Source organism: Gorilla gorilla, chromosome 5, assembly GCF_029281585.2.
Source record: "Gorilla gorilla gorilla isolate KB3781 chromosome 5, NHGRI_mGorGor1-v2.1_pri, whole genome shotgun sequence".
Taxonomy (NCBI): domain Eukaryota; kingdom Metazoa; phylum Chordata; class Mammalia; order Primates; family Hominidae; genus Gorilla; species Gorilla gorilla.
This window is the reverse complement of record NC_073229.2, coordinates 58,852,871-58,875,589: the sequence shown is the minus strand read 5'-3', so window position 1 is coordinate 58,875,589 and position 22,719 is coordinate 58,852,871. Positions and strand designations below refer to the sequence as shown.

The 22,719-nt window shown below is 40.5% G+C and overlaps 2 protein-coding genes across 18 annotated transcripts in view; one reads left to right on the top strand and one right to left on the bottom strand.

The window, feature by feature from the left end:
* Positions 1-16,961, bottom strand: part of NFYA (nuclear transcription factor Y subunit alpha) — a 27,462-nt gene extending 10,501 nt beyond the window's left edge. The window contains exons 1-4 of one of the 11 annotated variants that reach the window (XM_019029428.4): positions 16,418-16,838; positions 10,329-10,464; positions 8,597-8,683; positions 5,304-5,450 (exon numbers count right to left, since the gene is read on the bottom strand). In XM_019029428.4, the coding sequence (XP_018884973.1) occupies positions 5,304-5,450; positions 8,597-8,683; positions 10,329-10,403 (309 nt within the window). In that variant the 5' untranslated portion in view covers positions 10,404-10,464; positions 16,418-16,838. Of the gene's footprint in view, positions 1-5,303; positions 5,451-8,596; positions 8,684-10,328; positions 10,465-14,441; positions 15,836-15,908; positions 16,367-16,417 lie in introns of those variants that run through there. The other 10 variants (XM_019029430.4, XM_019029431.4, XM_055391915.2 and 7 more) reach the window with 10 other exon arrangements.
* OARD1 (O-acyl-ADP-ribose deacylase 1) lies at positions 15,580-22,719 on the top strand. 7 transcript variants are annotated; one of them, XM_055391920.2, is made up of 6 exons: positions 15,580-15,602; positions 17,830-17,909; positions 18,229-18,373; positions 19,373-19,431; positions 20,554-20,666; positions 22,070-22,719. In XM_055391920.2, exons 2-6 carry the CDS (start codon positions 17,871-17,873, stop codon positions 22,170-22,172), a joined length of 459 nt encoding a protein of 152 aa, XP_055247895.1. In that variant the 5' UTR covers positions 15,580-15,602; positions 17,830-17,870; the 3' UTR covers positions 22,173-22,719. The 7 variants fall into 7 exon arrangements, with proteins under 7 accessions (XP_055247895.1, XP_055247894.1, XP_018884981.1 ...); XM_019029436.3 differs by lacking the exon at positions 15,580-15,602 and adding an exon at positions 16,856-16,966; XM_004043977.5 differs by lacking the exon at positions 15,580-15,602 and adding an exon at positions 17,039-17,168.

Genomic DNA, 22,719 nt, shown 5'->3' with positions numbered 1-22,719 from the left:
AAAAAAGAAGTCCTCTGCCCTCCATTATGAAGTAGACACAACTTATTTTCCATTTATGAAACAAATAGGGAATTTTGACACTGTCTGGATACCTGATATTAATAAATCAATGTCGGTATGATTATATATATTGAAAAGCATGCATATTTAAAACACACTCTGGGCCGGGTGTGGTGGCTCACGCCTGTATCCTTGCACTTTGGGAGGCCGAGGTGGGTGGATCACTTGAGGTCAGGAGTTCGAGACCAGCCTGGCCAACATGATGAAACCCTGTCTCTACTAAAAATACAAAGATTAGCCGGGCATGGTGCTGCACGCCTGTAATCCCAGCTACTTGGGAGACTGAGGCCGGAAAATCACTTGAACCGGAGGCGGAGGTTGCAGTGAGCCGAGATCACGCCACTGCACTCCAGCCTGGGCGACAGAGCGAGATTCCGTCTCAAAAAAAATAAAAAAATAAAATACACTCTAAAGTGCTTTATTATTATTTTTTAACCTTGCCATTTTGGTGAATGATGAAGTACTTTTTTACAGAGGAAATACTATATATATTAAAAATGCTGAAAGCCAGGTACAATGGCTTATGCCCATAATCCCAGCACTTTAGGAGGCTGAGGCGAGCAGATTAGGTCAGGAGTTCGAGACCAGCCTGGGCAACATGGCAAAACCCTGTATCTACTGAAAAATACAAAAATTATCCAGGCATGGTAGGACATGCCTGTGGTCCCAGCTACTTGGGGAACTGAGGTGGGAGGATCATTTGAGCCTGGGAGGCAGAGGTTGCAGTGAGCCAAGATCCGCACCACTGCACTCCAGCCTAGGCAACAGAGCGAGTAACTGTCTCAAAAAAACAAACAAACAAAGAAAAAACCCAAAATGTTTTCTACTCTAGTCAAATGTGACTGCAGCCCAGGACAACACCTTGATAAGGGCCTTGAGAGGACCCTGAAAGAATCCAACACAGCTGTATCAGGATTCCTAACTCACAGAAACTATAAAATAAAATTTTTTTTTTTTTTTTTTTTTGGAGACGGAGTGTCGCTCTGTGGCTCAGGCTGGAGTGCAGTGGTGTGATCTTGGCTCACTGCAAGCTCCGCCTCCCGGGTTCATGCCATTCTCCTGCCTCAGCCTCCCGAGTAGCTGGGACTACAGGCGTCCGCCATCACGCCTGGCTTAATTTTTTTTTTGTCTTTTTAGTAGAGACGGGGTTTCACTGTGTTAACCAGGATGGTCTCGATCTCCTGACCTTGTGATCCACCCGCCTCGGCCTCCCAAAGTGCTGGGATTACAGGCGTGGGCCACCGCACCAGCCAAATGTTTGTTGTTTTAAGCTGCTAACTTCTAGGATAATTTGTTATATGGTAATAGATAATTAAGGCAATGTGACAGATTATATTCCTCCTATTAGTTTCCAATTACCTCACCAATACTCACTACTGTCATTAATGTTTGTCAAATTTTTGTTGATTTAATTTGTATCTCCTATTTGGTCCTAGGATTGGATAGCTAAACCTTATAAAGCAATTATGGAAAGCAAGGGATTGTGTGCTATCCAAATCTATCTTCTTTCTTTTTTTTAATGGCTATAGCCACTTTATTAGGAGTGTTATCAGAAACCTGACAAGAAGCTTGAAAAATATTTCTCTAAATTTTGGAACTAAAAAACTGCATTACAACCCTTTAAATGTTGGGTGTACAAAATCCTATTTTCATATAACTAGTGGACACTTTTTTTTTTAAGTGCAAAAGAGCAGTGAGGAGAGCCCCCTAGCTCAAAATGTCTAGTATTTCATATTCAAGAATACCTCCCAAACTTAAAAGCCAGAATACATGGCTAGTACTAAGTAAACTTCTCTTTGCTTCTTTGACCATTAATTCCATCAACAAACTTTTTTTATTTGAGCATTGCTTCAACAGAGATGGCAGTCTGGAAGGAGGATACTTTCAGAAAGATAGATTTTTATAGCCAGGTCACTTTCCATCCATAATTTCAACTTGGGACCACCTTGGTCTGGAAAGAAGAACATGCCTAGAACCTTAAGTTATCACAAAGTCTACCAGCTGATAGGAAAAAGGACTACTGATGGAAGGAAGGTGAAAAAAACAGGTCAATGGGTTCCATGTCTTAGAGACATTCATGGATCCTACTTTGTTAGGGGATAGATTGCCTAGGTCTTCTGAATTATTTTTTCCAAATACTCAGCTCATAATTGGCAAATAAATAAGTAAACAAATTTATCTGGTTATGTGAACCAACTTCATTTCTAAGTTTATATTGGCTGTTAGGATTTCCTCTTCCATCTATTCATATTCTTCGCCCATTTTCCTATTTTGGTATAAATACATAAATGTTATTTATACATATTCTGAATACAAACTCAGTTGTATGTATTAAAAATATCTTTTCCAAGTTCTCACCTTGTTTACTTTTATTTGATGTATTTCAATGCATATTGTTTTAGTCAATTTGTTTTTAAAAATATCCTTCTCTATAGCATAAAAATTCTTATATTTTCTTTTGAATTTTCCAAGTTTACTTTTCTACATTTAGATCTTTAATCCACCTAGCAAATATTTTTTAAAATACAGTATGAATTAGAAATCAGTTTCTTTTCTGTATCATTCTTCAGCCATTTCTTCATTGATATGTTTATACCACTTTTATTATATGCCAACTTCCAATATTCTTCTATCTATTTCTTGGCTGTCTCTCTGGTTCCAGTGTCTTTCTCAGGCCAAGGATTTTAATCTAAAATTATATGCAGAATTTTTCATGAGACTGGACATCTCTACTTTTTCTTAGAGGGTGCAAGCTTTACTAGGATTCTAAAATAGAGAATACAATTCAAAAAAGGTTAAGAAGTAGTCTTCTTTAAAAAATGGCTACTCAAAGAACACTAATGAGAAAAAAAACTCCTATACAAAGGGGATTAAAGCCTTAAGTATTGTAAGGGAGGCTATGGAATCTCACCTAGAGAGCTTTATTTACGTAACAGAATATATTTTTTTCAGCTTGGTTAGTTATAGCCCTACTTGGAAGCAGGGAAATAACTCTTTGAAGGTTCCTTATAGCAAAATAAAACCCCATAAAAATCACAGAATTTAGAGCTAGAATGAACCCTAGATATCATCTCATATAAATTTTATTTTTGGATGAGCAAACCGACAATTAAATAACTTGGCCAAGATCAGAATGCTTATTTAATGGCAGACCTGGTAATGAAAGCTGGACCACTACACTCACAGTATACTGTTCCTAACTATACCACATTGTCTCTACTCAACAGTGGAGAAGGTGCAGCAAGGGGGACTGGAGAGGAAGCAAAGAGAGAAGAACAGAAAGGATATAGCAATAGGGAATCAAGGAAAGCACATGCTGAAAAGATATTTAAAGCCTCATATATTTATGCAAAGAGAAATGTGAAAACTATTTTTAATCCCAAGTACAATTCTATTTTGGCAAAAATATGCCAGTGGGCTCAAATATACTCTTACCCTTTACCCAAGCAATCCCCAATCCAAAGAAATTATCCTGAGAATTCAGTTGAAAAATAAAACTATCGTGCCCAAATGTTTACCTACAAAGGCAAATGAAAACCAAAATCCTTAACTATATTTTATAAATTAGAAATTCTGATTCATCAAGTTGACTGAACATTATGAAAGAATTAAAAAAAAAAAAGAAAACAACCCCACATGCATGATACAATTATGCCCAAAAATTATGCATAAAAACACAAAAGAATACACAAAAAGTTCAAGTTTGATTTATGAGCAGTGGGATCATGGCTGCTTTTTTCAACTTAAATTCCTCCAGAAAACTAAGACATTAATATGACTGCTGTAACTGTTGAAACAATATAAACATTTAGAAAGAGTAACTAATAGTTGTCTCATACTCCCTTTTCCATGACTGTAAACATATACTCATGGGGGGTTGGTTATGAATTACAAAGATGAGATCACACACTATTTCTCTGCAAATTATTTCCACTAAAAATATTTCAATATTAACCCACTCCAAGTCAACAGTTCATTTCTTTTAATGATGATGCAATATTCCCTATGAATATATTATGATTTATTCCAACCATTTCCTTATTCTTATTAATGGACACTCAGATTGCAATTTTATTTTTTGCTAGTACAATGCTATGAAAAGTGTCTTTGTAATTTCTCCCTACTATTGATGCTTTTCTTCCTATAGGACAGATTCTCAGAAGTGGGACTGCTAGCTCAAATATTCGTTGTATTTAAGATGCTTTTCTTCCTATAGGACAGATTCTCAGAAGTGGGACTGCTAGCTTAAATATTTGTTGTATTTGGAAAGGTGCCTTTCCAAAATAACTCTACAGTTTGAAATTACCAAAAATAATGATTAATTCTTTTTCTCCACATCCATCCTAACAGTGGATATAATGACTCTTTTTGGTTTTTTTTGCCATCTCGATGAGAAATATCTAATTTTAAAATATGATACCACAGAGTTGTATGTAACATTTCTACATATTTCTGTTAATCTCTTCTTTTTTTTTGAGACAGAATCTTGCTCTGGTGCCCAGCCTGGAGTGCAGTGGCACAATCTTGGCTTACTGCAACCTCCGCCTCCTGGGTTCAAGATATCTCATGCCTCAACCCCCCAAGTAGCTGGGATTGCAGGTGCGTGCCACCACGCCCGGCTAATTTTTTATTTTTAGTAGAGATGGGGTTTTGTCATGTTGGCCAGGCTGGTCTTGAACTCCTGGCCTCAAGTGATCCACCTGCCTTGGCCTCCCCAGGTGCTGGGATTACAGGCATGAGCCACTGTGCCTGGCCTTCCTTTAATCTCTTCTACATCTTTGCTTACTTTTGTTTTCTGTTTCTCAATCAGTCTTTCAACTGGATTTACCTGTTTTATTGGTCTGCTTAAACAATCTAGATTTTATTTATACTTTCTATACGTCAGTTTTCTACTTAATTAATTTGGACCCACTTTTTGCTCGTTTTGTTATTTTTCTAACTTTCTAAATATTCATTTTTGTTTCTTTTAAAATAAAATATACTATAAACTAGATTCTAACCTCTTCATATACTTTACAGCAATTCAAGATCATGCCTAATATCTTAGTCATTACTGGAGCTGTCCAATTTCTGCATAGTTCTAGTTTATATCACTGGTACTATAAAGGCAGAAAATCAACTGAATGCAAAATGTGGGTTAGGAAGCAGTTAAATGCAATATCAATTATCAAACAGGTGGTAATAATCTATTCTCTGAAACCTCTCCTCTGATATACTGCTCAACATTTTTAAATATTACTCACCTGCTGCAAACCCTGTGTTCCAGAAACAGGTACTTGCATGATGGTTTGACCTTGTCCACCAGGGACAGCCTGGACCATGATGGGTTGGCCAGTTGATGTGATTAGCTGGCCTCCACTGACCTGCACCATTAATGGCTGCCCTTGGACCTAGAATGAAATCAAATAAGAACAATGAAATAACATAAGACACAAAATGGTTTTTACCAAAAGACAATCACTGGAACTATTCTGCTGCCTTGCTAGAAAAGGAAAAGGTAGAAAAGACTAAGAAAATATATGTCTCAAGTCCTCAAGTTATCTTTAAATATCTATGAATCCTGTTACTAAATGCCAAGCTCAATGCTTTAAGGTCAGACATAATGGAGAATATCCAGAGTCTTTGAGAAGTCTCAATAGATATAAGGCATTTGTCACCAAACATGGGCTAAATCCATGACAAACATTTAATCATAATGGCAAGGTTAGTTGCCTGTTTAAACCAATCCAGGAATGGTCTGTAGTGAAGGCTGGAGAGAAGGCAATGAGAGGGAAAGGTGATGGTGGTGATGGTGGTTGAGTACAAATTCTAAATAAAGTGAAGAAGGTAAATCAAACTGTACCCAGCAATGACTCTAGGAGGCTGGGTAGCAAGCAGCTCTGGAAGCTTATGTAGAGGATGACCCTTTTTTCCCTACAGTCTCTCAAGCTAAAATGAAATGTCAAATGTATACCTTTATCCTGTTCATTTTACTCTGTGAATTCTAGATATATTTGTTGTTTAAACTCACTACTAAAGATTTCTTAAAAGCACTTTCTGGTCAGTTTGCAGTCTCCATGGTGGAATTCCTCACACTGGCCTCTATAATATCCACATGGTTATTTTAGCTTTATCAGAAGCAACAACAAATATTGAAATTACACAGAGCAGTCAAGTGTACAAATTTCAAGCTCCTATGAGTAAACAGACTACTGTAGGAGCCAGGTCACTACAAGTGCTCTGTCACATCTTAAGTCCCAATACAAAAATACCTAATAGAATGCTTTCTGGAAGCACTTTAAAAGTGCTTTAGAAGTAAACTGGAATGATCCATGGAATAGTCCAAAATTTTCATTTTCAGACTCTATCTTTGACAGAAATTACTTAGAACAGAATATTCATGACTGAAATATTCACACTTAATGAAAGTATGTGCAAGTAACAGCAATTAGTTAACAGATCATTCTGTCCTAGATGAGTAGGTTAGATAGTAAGGTCCTCCTACAATCACCACCACCACCGCCGCCACTGCCACCACCACTAATGTATTAGAATCACCAGGAACATTGAAATCCTGTTTTGTTAAACTGTCCATTGAGAACCTTTACTTTTTTAAGGACTTTACAGCCTGACTCTCTCATGCTATCTCTTTCCCTTATTTCCCCATTCCAAATCAAATCCCCTTTGCTACACCAAATGCTTGCATATTCTGTATCAAGAAAGATTTCTCAGAATACATATAGCAAGAATAACCAAAATAACTATTTAAAATTCTCCCAAAATAATCAGATCCCTAGAGGAAAGGTTTCTATTATTTCCATAAAGTGTTTCCACTTCTTTTAAATAAAATCTATGTAAGTAGGAAACACAAGTTTTAAGATACAGCTATTAATAATTTTCTATCTATTCATCATCTTAATTTCCTCCCCAATTGATGTGCTATTCGTGCACATGATAAATGATTTGAGACTCCAAAGAGCTCACTGTATTTACAACAGAAAAATGTTACAAAGACACATGCATCAAACAAGAAGCCATACAGTTAAGAGCATGTTACATTCCTATTCCACAAGGGGTTAATGACAATCCAAAATACTGTTTAATATATGAGTAAGATGAAGCAAGCATGAAAAACATTAACAAGCTGTTGGACTGTGAGATTTGAACACAGTTTTGGAATGCCTACAAGCTCAGTTTCTTTCAGCTTAATTTATGTTCAAAGTTGGCTGTACATCATTACCAAACACTATTGGTGGCAGGGGTAGGGGTGGGATTGAAAGGATAAAGTGATGACAATAAGAGGTAGTTATCTGCTGGATGCTTAGCAGCACTAGCAATAAAGTGAGATGCCAGTTCTACATTCTAGATTCTACTTTGAATCATTTCTAATTCAATGGAGGGAAAAAGTAGGGTACCCAAATCTTGCCAATTTCTCAAAAAGAGTTATTTTAATAAAAGTAACCTACATACACAGAGTAGACTAGTGCTCCTACTCCTATGTCTTATAGGAACTGGCCAAATTAGAACCCAATTTAGGATACTTAGCTTAGCCATTCATGATGCTAAAGAACTGTATTGATTAACCAAGAATTATCACAGTGGCTTTAACACCTAAGATTTACAGAAAGCATATCCTGCTTCTGCCTAACCAAGAGGTATCTGGGGTATTCTTTGCAGATCTAGTAATAAGACAGGTCACTATTCCCCCAGGAAAGGTAGTGGAAACAATAGCAGTTAACAAGAGATTAACAAGATTCAGTGCTTAGATAAACCTTGCCAAGTGCAATGATTATTTTTCAGTTGAGTTGCCCCTTGAATAAAAATAAAGCACAGCCTAGCCTAGTTTATGTGTGTCTGTATATGTATATATTTCCTTCTCCATTATAACACAAATACACAAATTTTTACCATGCAATTAATTGGATCAGAGTGTGAGCCCTGAATAAATTCTTTTTTTTTTTTTTTGAGACGGAGTCTCGCTCTGTCACCCAGGCTGGAGTGCAGTGGCGCAATCTCTGCTCACTGCAAGCTCTGCCCCCTGGGTTCACGCCATTCTCCTGCTCCAGCCTCCCAAGTAGCTGGGACTACAGGTGCCCGCCACCACGCCTGGCTAATTTTTTTGTATTTTTAGTAGAGACGGGGTTTCACCATGTTTGCCAGGATGGTCTCGATCTCCTGACCTCGTGATCCACCCGCCTCGGCCTCCCAAAGTGCTGGGATTACAGGCGTGAGCCACCGCGCCCGGCCGAGCCCTGAATAAATTCTAATGTCACTTATAAGAATTTCTTCCTGTTACTTATACCATTTCTTTTCCAGGCATTCTCAAAGAAACATGCTAGTCAAATCCAATTCTCAGAAAGTTGATACGGGGTCTCTATATGACTTGGCATGAAATATTAGGAAACTGGCATCTTATAAGCCTCAAAGACAAGTTAGCAGCATCAAAGACATGCAACTGACTTTGCCATTCCTACTGGAGATCCTAACACAAACAGCACCAGACATGAGGAGAGGAGAAGTTCATGCAGTGCTCACAGAGAATCAGAGAGGGTACCACTACCTGGAGGGTCTGGACTTGCTGGCCTGAGGCGGATGCCACCTGGGCCTCAGTCTGCAACTGCACAGCAGTGACACCACCCTGCTGCTGAGAACAGGAACAGGAAGAGCTTGAAATATGTCAGGAAGGAAATGTGTAGTTCAAGACATAGATCACCTTACCTCTTGGAGGAGAGAGAGGGAAGCCTGAAGGACTTTCAAAATGTACAGACTCCCTATATTGAAGCTGTTTTGTTGAAGGTAGTAGGATTAAAGATATTAGCCCTTTGTCTCCAGAGTGGACCTCAAAATTTGGCTCAAAAACTCAAAACAGTTGTCATCATTAACACAAAGATTTGTAATGCAATCTTTCCCTCCAGAAACAGGAATCTGACACTTCTACTTACACAATTATTTAATGCCCTTTTTATCTCCTCAGATGAGTTCACAAGAAAAGAATGATTAGGTTTTAATAGCCCTGAAACTACCATAAAAAATTCTGGGCTTAAATGCAATCACCAAGAAAGGAGGAATAATTAATCACTATGAACCGAAATCATCTTCATGACGTCAATGCTCTCATGTCCCAAAACTAAGATTCTTTTTTTTTTAAACTTTATTTATGTACTTATTTTGAGATGGGGTCTTGCTGTTTTGCCCAGGCTGGTCTTGAATTCCTGGGCTTAAGCCAACCTTCCTGTCTCAGCCTCCAGAGTAGCTGGGATTACAGGCATGCAGCACCATGCCCAGCTTCAAAACTAAGATTATTTCTACCCAACTGGACTGCTTTAAGAGCCATGTTTTCAATGATTCAACCTTATTTTTACATCCACTAATGGCAAATTCTGAAAGAATAAAAACCCACCCTCCAGGGCACTGGTCTGAATGGAGGGCCCTTTGTGGAATCCCTTCCTCTAAAAAGGCAGTTGAAGGAAACTGCCAGAGCCACAGCAGCTGTATGGAAGGGAAAGCTATCAGGGGAGTTTGTCTTTGATCATTAGACAGGAAAAACTCATCATCAATACTACCTTTCCCTTCCCTACTACTTTTTTATATTAGCTAAATTCCATTTTGAAAACAAAATATTTCCAAAATATCAATCTTGGCCTAAGGTCAAATAGAAACATAATATAATTTTTTCTTCTGGGGTGGGGAAAAAAGTGAAGTTTTACTATAATAAACCCAAGCATAAAGCATCAGAAAATGTAACCTGTGTATAAATTCAAGAAAGCAATCTATTAATTAGGAATAAACCAGCAGCAGGGAATTCCTTTCTAGTATGTCTTATCCATAAGAATGGCTGTCTAAATATTATCCTAATGTTAAACCAGAGCTTTTCTGAATAAAAAATGTGGCAGACCAAATCAAAGAACAGAAGATTTATTGGAAGCTACGTTGGTTTGTCTGTTGTGGCCAAAGACTTACTAAATCACAAGTTAGCTCAAACAAGAAGAGAAAAAGACCAAATAGAATCCAGAAAAATTTTAAAGTCCAAATTTCCATCTGAAAACCAGACTAGATGTTTTTACTTAAAATGAGATAAAAGAGGCAATTTATTATAACCAGGCACCCATGAAGAGTAGATTCTAAGTGGTCATGGGCTAGACATGGCATTTCAGCACAAGCCATCAGACCCAATATCTCACAAGATCTGGTATCTTTCAAATAATTCCCCAGGGCAATAGACCAACCAATTGAGTGATGCTGTTATCAGTTTCATTGCTGTAATGTTTAAAGCAGTTTTGCTTCCATACCTGCTGCTGAATCTGTCCTGCCTGGACAACAATCTGCTCTGTCGAACTATTGCTGTTTGCTGTATACTGCTCCATGGTCCCTCCAAGTGAGATTCCTGTCCACTCTGGAGATCCTAGAAGGCTGTGAGGTACACTCCTATTAGAAAGGTGGGGAAAGAAACTAAAGTGAGATTGTCAATAAAGGCCTTACCAGACAATTAACCTGGATAATTTATCACTGTACTTTATTTGCAAGAAAACAGGATAGGAGAATAGGAAATGCTTATATTCAGTATCATTTTTAACTGGGATTACATGGCACAATCATAACAACATAATGCTATTTTCACGTTTCTAAAATGCTTTCAGTATACTGGCAACCTTACCTTTCAATACTGTCAGAGCAATACTTGCACTTAAGAGATACTCATTAAGCTACATCACTTTGATACAAGGCATACCTAACACTGATTTTCAGGTTTGCACATATACTTTAGAGAATAAAGCTTCTTTAAGTTGTAACACGTAATTGCTTCCCACCAAACATGTTACTCAGGTCCACTACATATGGTAGGCAATATTTACCCTTCTCATAGACTTTAAGAGTTGAAGATCCACTTTTAAAAATAAGGATACAATTAGATAAACTGAATGATATCTGAGAACCTTTAATAAAGACTTCATTAAAAAATTAAAATGATATAAGTTAGCAATCAGTAATTCATCTTGGAAATATGGGAGGGAGGACAGATATATAAACAAAAATGTAGATAGGTCTTTCTCTCCGATTTTTCACTAGGCCCTCATAAATTCCAACATCTGAATAATAAAATGACGTGACCTAACTGAGCTGCTCATTATCGTGGCAAAGTACAGTACCACTCTCCATAAATCCACACATGCTGGTGGAATTAATCATTTGCAAGGTGTCTCAATACAGTGTGAAAGAAGAAACCAAAATATGTGCAACTATATGTCCAAGTACTTAGAAAGAAGTGTATTGATATCTAAAATTTACTTTGAAATGCATCAAAAAATGGATGAATGGGTGGAGAAATATCTGGTAAGGCAATTATAGTAAGATGTTAATAGACCCTAACTGGCAGGTATACAGGTGTTTATTTTCAAATTCCTTTGATTTCACTGCACACTTGAAAATTCTTATTTCCAGAATAAGAATTTTGGGAAATTCTTATTTCCCAAATGAATGTTGGAATGTTGGAATGTTGGGAAAAATATAACAAAACTTAATCAAAATAAAAATTAATCAACCCCATTACTCATAACCAAAATGGATACAACATAAGAATCTATGAGCCATAAATAACAGGCTATGTCATCACAGCAAGAGGACTTGTGGCCATATGGTTCTCTAAAGCACTGCCCTTGATCTAATGGAATGCTCGCTAGGTAAATTTCTAGCTATAATTTGGATTTACATATAGATTGGCCAACAGGGAGTAAATATAATCAGCAACATGACAAACCGGTTTTCTGATTTTTACACCAGTCTCTTTGGAATTGGTTGACTAAGTCTGCTCCTCAGAGATTCTGGGTATAGAATAGAAAATCAGGTTTTCAGCCAGACTGTGAGTCTGTTAGGGACACTAACAGGCTTCCCTAAATTCTATCTTGTCTCTAATATACAATACATTTATGGCTGTAAACTAATAAAATTAAGGTTATGATGTAAACGAATATATATGATTACATTTATATAAAATCTCCAAAAGACATCAGTAATCTAGAGACAGAAAATGGATCAGTGGTTCCTTGGGAGTGGAGAATACAGGGAGACAGGAAAGAGGGAGGTTGACTGGCATGGAGCCTTAGGAACATTGTAGGGTGATGAAAATGTTTTATATCTTCATTGTGGTAGCGGTTGCACAGGTGTACAAATTTGTCAAAACTCATCAAAATACACATTTAAAATTATTACACTTTGTATCTAAAGTATCTCTCAATAAATTGATTTTAAAAAATAAGGATCATGAAAGGAATGTCTTTTAGGTTTCAACGCCTCCCCAACTCCAAATTTCCTTCTTATATGAGATTTTTTCCTTGACTAATATCCAGAAGTTTACATCTTTACAAGACTAAATATAACTTGAAGCACATGATAATGACTAATATATGTAACGTACAGATTTTCTTCTTAACTAGTTTATTCTGGTAATACAAATGAACCAATTTAGCAATATTTAAATTTATACTTTGAAGAGTATCAAGATTTGAAGAGCAGCTTCAAATCTAGCAGCAATTCTCTCTCATATTAATGACAGAGTGATTTAGCCTGTATCATGATATTGATACTGTTAATGGTTAATGCTATAAGCAACTGGCTTCAGTAAAGTCATATGTTCCTACTACTGTGAGCTTCAGTTAGCAAGACTGCAATACAATTCGATAGTCTTTCCCAAAGTGCCTCTTTGCCCAAGATTATGACAAACTAAGCCAGATTTAGTCTGTCTAGCTCTTGCTCTTAACACAAAGGTTTGAATGGTTTTTCCTCAAAGGGAGAGAAACAAATAATAAGTGTTTATTCTGGCTAGCATGAAAATTCTCTTCCTAGTACATTCTCTTCTCAGTGCAATTCTCTTTGCCCCACTATTCCAAGGTGCAAAAGCTGAGATTTAGCCAACCACTTACTAGGAACCCATTCTATGTGGACCTACACAAACTCCAAAGCTAAAACCTTCAGAAACTCAACTAGTGTAAGCATATGAAAAGCCATAGGATTATCACAGTTGATAATCACTACCAGGCAAAGCCTAGAACAGTAGCTTTTTAACTTTTTTGACCACAACCCTTACTAAGAAACACATTTCATTATCACAACTCAGTGCACACATGTATAAAGCATGTAACTGAAATGAAAGTTTCATGAAACAGCATTTACCCTTATACAACACAAGATGCACTTTGGTATTTTCTATTCTTTTTTTTCTTTTAAGAGAGGGGGTCTCCCTATGCTACCCAGGCTGGTGTCAAACTCCTGAGCTCAAAGGATTCTCCCACTTTGGCTTCCCAAAGTGCTGGGATTACAGTCGTGAGCCATCATCATGCCTGGCAGATATTTTCTATTCTATTATTTTAAAATTCCCAGCATTGGCTCACTCAATTTCTTTCACAACTCAACAAGTGGGTCCTGATAGACGCTTGATGAAAGACTAGACTACAACAAAGGGCTGTCCAGCTTCCCCATCATCCTACAGATTTCTGGATTGGAGCTTTCTAATGCACTTCTCTCCACTAATTATGTACCATGTGCCAGACACTGTTCTGAAGGTTTTAAAAATAAAAAGAAATCTCTGACGAAGATTCTAACTTCAAAGAGTCTTTAAGTTTAGTAATGGAGTAAAAATCTATACTGGAATCCTAAGAGATAAAGTGATATGGGAATTTGGAGGACAGAGATTTGTTCCAGCTGGGGATAAATCAACAAGGCTTAAAAAAAAAAAAAGGTACTATTTGAACATTTTTTTTCTCTGCTATCAGAGGCCTGCAGGATGAACTGGTCTTAAGTGTGAGAAAGATTTAGCTATGTGATGATGTGGAGGAAGGTGAAGTACTACAAATCAAGAGAGCATAAAAACAAGAACAGAAATATTTCAGCATGTGAACAGTGGACTAAACAGGACAAAAAGCTTGGGGCCACACTACTTTCTCTCGAAATGTCAGGCAAAGAAATTCTTCTGCAGACTGGTGGAAGCTTGAAAGGTATTTAGCAAAAAAGTTACCAGATTATAATGCCTTTTAGAAAGATGCCAAGCAAAAGTATTTAGTGATTTTGAAGTGACCAGAACATACATATTTTTAAATACTAAGGTTAAAACATCTATTTCAGGTCAGGACGCAGTGGCTCATGCCTGTAATCCCAACGTTTTGGGAAAACAAGAAGGGAGGATGGCTTGAGCCCAGGAGTTCCAGGTTAGTGAGCTATGATTGCGCCACTGTACTCCAGCCTGGATGACAGAGGAAAGCCCTGTATCCAAAAACAAACAAAAAAACGTTCCAAAGGCAAATATACATGTTTTTTAGACTACTTAAGCTCTATCATCTCATCTGCTAATGCGGATAACGTGACAATCAAATGAATTAAGAAAATCACTTAAGCAACAATGAAAAACTCACCCTAAAAAGTGAAAATAAAACCTGTCCCCGAAGTTTTAGTAATGAAAGAGCACTGGAATACGAGTTTTCTGAAACCTACTAGTTGTATAACATTAAATGTGAATTTAGAAATGGGCACCAGATACTTAAGACCTTTATGTGCCAGGGAATGCACTAGATGATTCGCATGAGTAAAAATAATTTTCAGAGTCCTAGGACAAGTCTCCTCTTCCTCCCCAAAGAACTCAGCCACTATCACGGGGCAGAACCCATAAACAAGTCAGAAACTCGTTTTTTCAATCTTAGGAAAAAATATAGCTCTAGATCCCTTCTACTTGAACCTCCATACAAAATAATAACTGTTTCCAAAATATTCCTTAGCAAGATATACAAGTATTTTACCAACTGGGCTTTCCCCCCTAAACTATCACTACCACTGCCCACTTCCCTATTCCATCTTCCTGCCTCCAACAGTGTAATGTGATTCCTCCGCACATGCTTTTCTTCTCTTCGAGCAAGCTCTTCCATCTTTCCTGTGGAAGAATTACCATCATTCTTCAAGGCCAGTCAAAAGTGCGGTGGTGATAAGCCTTTCACGGAGGCTAGCTCACGCATGGATACTTCACAGCACTGAACTTGGCCCCTTTATAGCACTAACCGTTAGGTATTAACTACCTGTTCACCTGTCAATTTCCATCAGGTAGGCACAGTTCTTATTGACCTCTACGTACTCCCTCCCACGGATTATACCTGGCATATACTAACTGCTGGATAATTGGTTGCCAACAGCAACCTCTCACCCTAAGGAAAACCCCACAACACTGTTAGTTTCTAAACATCTGCTGAGAAAACGTTAACACAGGATTTGAAAGTGTATCAGAAAAACATAAACCAAGAGATGAGTGGACTGGATAAAGCCTGACACAAAGTAACATAGAAAGGCGAAAGCAAAAACAAAGGAAAAAAAAAACCCCAAAACTGTACTACATTCCCAAGGGAGGGATATTTCACAAAATGAGCAGTGGATAAGATTAGTAATATGAACAGCAAGTTGTGCAGCCTCCGGGAAGAAGAATGCGCAAGGGTATCAATCTTCTAAGAGTGAGGTTCCAGGCACCGAATGGACTGGTCTTACAGCCCGGACAAGAAACGGAGACCGCTTGGTTGGGCTCCAAGACGGAGGTGTGCGGTCCTGCCACTGCGAACGGGGCGGGGAAGAGAGGAAATGACGAGCCAAAAGGGGTGGTAACGGCGCCGGGCCGGAGACCCGGGCGGAGCGGGCTGGGAGGAGGGGCGCGGCGGAGCAGGGGGAGTGGGCGAACTAACGGCCCCCTCTCCCCACCAGGGAGACAGCGGGGGCGGGCCCATAGGGCTCCGAGGCGAGGGCGGGCCAGCCCCGTTGCCAGCCGCACACGGGACCCCGCGGCCGCGGCGCGCACCCTCCCCAAGCCTCCCTCCCGACCTAGAGGGGCTGCAGATAAGACAGACCCGGCTCGCTGGGAGCGGGGAGCGGGGGGCGCGGGCCCCGGGGTGGCTTCCTGTCCCAGGGGCCGGAGAGTGGAGAGTGCAAGGGCAGGTTTAAGTTTGCGGCCAGAACGACCAGGAGGAAATCGCCGAGGCCCAGGGCGCGCATGTGTCCCCTAGTGTAGGGCCATTCGTGGCCCCAGGCCTGGGGCCTGAGAACCTGGGCCTAAGAGTCGGGGAACAGGGACGCATTCCCAACTGGCCCTGGCACCCTGCGAGGGTCGGAGCCCCGAGGTGCCTGCTCCCCGAGGCGCCATCCCCGCGCGGGGCGGCCCCTGCAGGCCTCGGCCGGGAGTGCCCCGAGGCGCTCGCAGGCCCCGGACCGGGGCCGCTGGCCGCCCGGCTCGGCTAGGCTCAGCTCGACTCCCCGGGCTCGACGGGCGCCTGGGCCTCTCCTGAGTGGTCAGCGAGACCCGCCAATCGGGGCGCTGGGGCCGGCTCTGGGCCGCTGGATATTGGCTCCTCACACTCACCGTGCCTCGCTCCCCCGGTTCGCTGCCCGCGCTGATTGGCTCCAGTACCGGACTCCGAAACCCAATCAGAGGCTCCAGCCGCCGCTGCCGCCGCCACTGCCGCTGCCTAGCAAAATGGCGAACCCGAACAAAGGGGAATCGGGCCTCCCTCCAACCGCCTCCGCGCAGGCGCCTCTGAGACCACGCCCACTAACTCCAGTTCTGGGATCGCCCCACCCCTTCGGAGGAGCAACGCGCAGGCGTTCCCTGAAGCCACGCCCACCTTCCCGCTTTGACACCACCCCCAGTGGAAGGAATACGCAGGCGCTTTCCAGACGCGCCAGACCCTTCAACTCAAAACGCTGCCTTGAGCTTAGTACTACGCAGGCGCTAACTAGCCCCTTTGCCAGCTGCCCACCCCTTTCCAAGTGGCCACTAGGACACACCCCTGCGGCTAATGCGCAAGCGCCACTTTTCCCGACTCGTGGGGGCAGTTTCGTTACGCATGCGCGGGCGGCGGAGGGAAACCACGGAATTTACTGCCGGAAGTTCGGCGGCCTTCGCCAAAGAGTATGGGCTCGGCTAGCAAGCTAGAGGGGCTCGTTTCCGCCCCGCTACCGGGCGGGGGCGGCCATCTTAGATGCGTGCAATTAAGGGCTTTGGCGGGATTGGCTCCGCGTTTGGGCTGGTCCGCTGCTCCCCACCTACCAGGGTCGGATCCGGAGCCCTTCCCCGCGGGGCGGGGACCTCCAAACAACCGACTCCTTTCCAGGTGAAGGGTGACTTGGGTACGTTGGGGCTTTGAGCGAGCCTCCCCGCACCCTCCCATAGGACCCCAGGACAGACCCTGCGTCCTCGCTGACCCGCCCTAGGGTAGGAGACAGAGAATGGGAGGCTTCAATAGACTCTTTCCTTCTCCCACGCACCCCCCAAAAAAGTGGGGGGTGAACGTTCCTTGAGAGGCCGCCTTCCTTTCCCCACGCCTGGGGCTCAGCACGCCAGTACCCTGTACACTTTGTGGTTGCGGCTTAACGGGACTGTGGCCAAGTCCCTTCTGTTTTCTTCTAAGCCAGACCCACTGGGGAAATACTTTTGCGTCGTGCAGAGAAAAGGAGACCGTCCTAAATCGGCCTTGCTCCGGAGTGGCCCTGGAGAAAGGAGGAGGCGTGTCTTGGGAATGCGCTTTGCTTCCGCTGACGGAGCGGGGCGCTCCAGGAAAGCACGAAATGAGAGCGGGTCGAGACAGCCTCCGAACCTAAGCGTTCTTCCTCTTTGCCCCAGAAGGGTTTTGTATTACGTCCCAGGGGCCGAACAAACTCACATTCATCGATAAACGTTGGGGAAAAAAGCCTATTAAGTGGGTGTACAGGGCAATCAGAATATTATATACTAAGGCTGCCTAAGCATTTTTACTTCCTTTTCCCTTCTCATAGCTGAAGAAACACTTAAATTCTGGAAATAGCGACTCAGTATCATGGCCAGCAGCCTTAATGAAGATCCAGAAGGAAGCAGAGTGCGTAACAACTATTCACTTTTTGGTGAACTGAAATTCGTAATAATGGAGGTCAAAAGCATAAACACTTTTTAATTAAATTAATGATTGCATTATCTTTTTTTTTCTCTAGCTGATTTACTTTAAAAAGGCTCAAAATTCTAGGCAGGAATCATCCATTACTTTCCTTTTACACATGCTGTAATTGGTTTGGCTTTAAATCAGATTGGAGGAAGGGTTGCCGGGAGAGGTAGTCGTGGGGGACACAAAATACAGAAAAATAGCTTAGTATTTTACTGTATCTAATAAAACATTGTCTTTTCTTTTGCACATTTTTTAGATCACTTATGTGAAAGGAGACCTTTTTGCATGCCCGAAAACAGACTCTTTAGCCCACTGTATCAGTGAGGATTGTCGCATGGGCGCTGGGATAGCTGTCCTCTTTAAGAAGAAATTTGGAGGGGTGCAAGAACTTTTAAATCAACGTGAGTTTTGGAAACCACTTACCTGGTTTGCCTTGGCTAGAGCACCTTTTAATCTGTTACACTTTAATAAAATATGCGTGTAAAGAGGGGATTCCTAAGAACCAAATGTTTTTAGATTTTCCTCCCCAAGAATGGCCTCTAGTTTGGACGTTTACCATATCAAAACCCAACTCCTGTGAAGGTTTTTAATCTCTTCCTCTTGTATCATGAAACTTCCTTGACGATATTACTGTACTTTTCTGAAACTTGAAATAACTCTGAGATGCTTAGTCTATAGGTTGGCATTCAAGATCCTTTACTTACCAATATTCTGCTTTTTCTTCAAAGAGGAATTTAGAAACCTCTTCTTCCTTACAGACCCCTCCCATCACTTTCTGCGGGCCACTTTAAACCAGAAATGTGCACTAGAATCCTATGTAAAGCTTCTGCAACAGTTTCTCAGACCACATTCCAGGCTTAACAGAATCAGTGTCCACAGTGATTCTTAGCCTTAGACAAAAGCAGTTCTTACTGCTTTGTATTATAGTTATTTGTAATGATGATATCTTCTCTGGATTGAAAACTCTGTAATAATTAATTCCTTTTTTATATATCTGTATTCCTCATAATGCCTTATACGGCTCTTTGTATGTAAAAAGATAATTATTGAGTAAATACACATTTGGCAAGTAAAAAACTACACACTATAAAACAATTTCAAGGCAATAGAGAAAGTTTGTGGACAAATGAGGGTATATTTAAAAGTAGTAGTGGGACAAAAGATGGGTTGTGAGGAAACATGACTGTAAGAAAGCTGTAAGTTAAGGAGTATAGTATTTGGGAATGCTGATAAAAAGCAAAGTGTTTGTGGGAGACAATAGGTCTTCCCTATTCCCTTCTTCAGTGTTGAAAATTATTTCTAGTTCTGAGGTAAACTCAGATCTGTAAACATTTTAAAATCTTTAGAGATCAGTGTTTGGTTTTCTTTTTCATTTCTACTATTAAATAACTTTTTCTTAGAAAGGAAATCTGGAGAAGTGGCTGTTCTGAAGAGAGATGGGCGATATATATATTACTTGGTAAGATGGGGCCAATTCCTTTTTTTTTCAGGGCCAATTCTTAATACATTTTAAGGATTTGTGAACAGATGGGCTGCACTGCATTTGTGTTGATCATGATGTTCTATTCTAGACAACTAAGAATGTCAAAAAGCTTCCTATCTTATGACAACTCCAGTCCAGTGATGGCGGCTACTTGGAGCACTGGGTTAGAAAGAAATGTGAGGCTGCATCCCAGCTCTGTGGGAAAGTCGTGTATCATTTACCATAGGCCTGTTCTAAGACTTGCAAAAGTTAGGAATGCCTGCCGTACTATATTTCCTAGGCAGAGTGAGATAAAAACAATAATGTCTCAAGAGACAGATTTCCCAAAGGAGCTTTTCTCTTATTCCATGTCAAATAGCACACTGATAGCAAGGGGGTGAATAAAAACAAAAAATAATAAGTGCAGTCCCAAATAATACTTAGCTCCTCTCCTAACTACTGCCTGAGTGTGGGGTTCTTCAACAGTCCAGGATGGCATTTGGTCCCTGAAAGGGTGTGGCTTCCTTAGTGGTGGTGGTGGGTAACTTACAGCTAACCCACTACAAGCCTGATCTGGATGACAAACTGAGTGGGGAGATGTCCTAGCCCCTTTGAATTCTGTCCTTAAAGCTTATGTGGCTTCCAGTGGTTTTACTTTGGGACCCTACCAGTTTTTTCTGTTGTTTTATGTAGAGAGACGAAAAGCAAGCAAGCACAGTTTCTAAATAAGTAGAGGCTTTTAGCAGGGAATTTTCAGGTGGTATGCTTTCTTCCCTGTTACAGATATGCAGCTTATCTCTTGGAAGTGGCACAGAGACTTCACTTACCTTGCTTAAAAATATTGACAATAGGCATCACCTGCTAATCTCATGGGTTTCCTAGGAAAAGGAAAGATTGCTACGTGGCAGAGTCTGGGTTTCTCAGCCTCTATTTAGTGGATTTTCTTGAAGGTCTCCCGTAACAGTGTGGAAAGGGCAATATGACATTTGTCATCCTTGCTCTAGACTAATTCTATAAAAATGTGCTTACTCTTTTAATTATCGGGATGTTGGGGGAATGTGATGACTTTTCTTTGGCTATCATTTTGGGATGATGAAAGTTTGAATCCTTTGTGTTCAGATTACAAAGAAAAGGGCTTCGCACAAACCAACTTATGAAAACTTACAGAAGAGTTTAGAGGCAATGAAGTCTCATTGTCTGAAGAATGGAGTCACCGACCTCTCCATGCCCAGGCAAGGAAGTCCATGGTCCTAAATGGAGATTTAATTGATTGGTGGGGTTTACTGTCTTACCCAAAGACAAACAACTTAAAAGCTTAACCCAAAATATAGATTTAAAGGTGGACAAAAGTCAAAATTTTGTAAAACCACCAGTGAACCAGTTGTCTGGCTTTAGGCCAAGGCACAGCCATTTTCTAGCTTGAGTTGAATGAATCAGGACAATTACCTTGAAATATACATCTGCCTCAGCCTGCTTAGCAGAGAGCGACCATTGTCATTCAGCTACATTTGTTGAATTCTCAGCACCCTCTGCTTGAAGCTTGGCCTTTATTCCTAAAGCAATGTAAGCTAAAGAATCAAGACTGAGCAATGGTGGTTTCCCTCTTGGACCACTTCCCATCTCCCAAACCTATTACTTTGCGTCAAGAAAGTTGTAAATTATCATTCCCTTTTATACTGCATGCTTGTTTTGGTCAGTATGGGTAATAGCCAGAGGATCTGTCCCTGATGTAACTTCTTAGACTTTAGCTATTGGGAATTTAGGGAATGACATTGAGGGTTCAGTAGTCCCTTTGCTTTCTTTTCAGGAAATGGGCCTCACCTCTTTTCTTCCTGTCACCCTGGTAGTTTTGAGTCAATGCTGAGCATACATGCAGTTTTATCTTGCGCCCCACATTACTTTGAATATGGCCTCAAATGTCCCTTATTTTACACTGGTCTTTGATATATTTATGGTGTACATACATATCAGAAACTTTTTTTTTAATCACAATTCCTTATGGACTTAATTATCACATTATGACATGAAATTACCAATTTTAGGTCTCTTTTTTCCCTAGGCGTGTTGAGGATCACTAGAGTAACATCTCGGAAGGTGCCAAGTAGTAGAGTTTTATGGACTGAGTTTATTCTTACCAGGGTGTTGCAAAGACCTTACTCCTGAATTGCAACCATCTTACCATTTCCCAGCATTCCCTCTTGACTTTCTTTTTTGCAGATCCTGTACCTCATTCCTCTTCTCCTTATTTTCGTTAACATTCTGTTACCATAAGTGCATTTTAAAAATACCAACCTTTCACCATCCATCCACAGCCAATTTTAGTCAGTAGTCATAGAGGGATAATGAGTCTCTAATGTCATGACAGTTATACATTTCTAAATGTAGCATGAAATAGTTGGAAAGTAGTATCTTGTTAGGCAAACAGAAGTGATAGTTTTTGGATGTTAGAGCTGTCTAGGAATGGTCTTCGGTGACTCACAACAAGAATTGACTTCCAAACTCCTACCATGGTTGCCCGTAAGGGTGTCAGACTAGATTATTTGTTTTTATGCTTTGAGTGGATATAGCTTAAAAGAGAGGAGCAGTTTCCTAGATACTTTCGTTACCATCAATGGAGATATTTTGTCTTTTTCAGGATTGGATGTGGTCTTGATCGTCTGCAATGGGAAAATGTATCTGCGATGATCGAGGAGGTATTTGAGGCAACAGACATCAAAATTACTGTGTACACACTCTGAACCAGTGAACATTTTGGATGTTTCCGTGTTCTCCTGTGTCATCTCTACTGGGCCATAGGACCGGGCAAACCTACCTTAAAATAGGCAGAGGAAAGTTTCATGAGAAGTAGTGTGTTTAACAAGACAGACTTTGGTTGCTGTATTCAAGTATTTGGACTATGACTGTGGAGGAGGGCTTGCTTAAGATATGTTGTTGTGTTTTTTTGTGGAAAAGTAAGGAGTTAGGTGGCTTGATAATAGGCAGGGAAACCAGATTGTCGGGACTATGACCTTTTTCTCCAGTATGCTACCTGATTTGTTTGGCTGGCCATTAGGTGGCAGCATTGGTTCTACTTCTCTGCTTTTTAAGAGAAATTTCAGGAAGGATGATCATTCCAGTTAGTTTGGCATTTTTTGTCGTTTGTGCACATAACTTGGTGTTATCCTTATGTCATCAGATTCCTCCTAGGGGAGAGTTTTTGTTTTAATTACAAAATTAAATTCTACATGTTACCAAGAAATTTGTGGTGATAAAAATGGAAAAATAAAAATTTGGGGAGTTAGTGAG

What these genes read in the sequence shown, in the direction of transcription:
- OARD1 (XM_055391919.2), top strand. Translation starts at nt 16,532, where the DNA reads ATGGCGAACCCGAACAAAGGGGAATCGGGCCTCCCTCCAACCGCCTCC. An exon ending in TCGGCGGCCTTCGCCAAAGA is followed by an intron (nt 16,967 to 17,829) that starts GTATGGGCTCGG and finishes CCCTTCTCATAG; the next exon opens with CTGAAGAAACACTTAAATTC.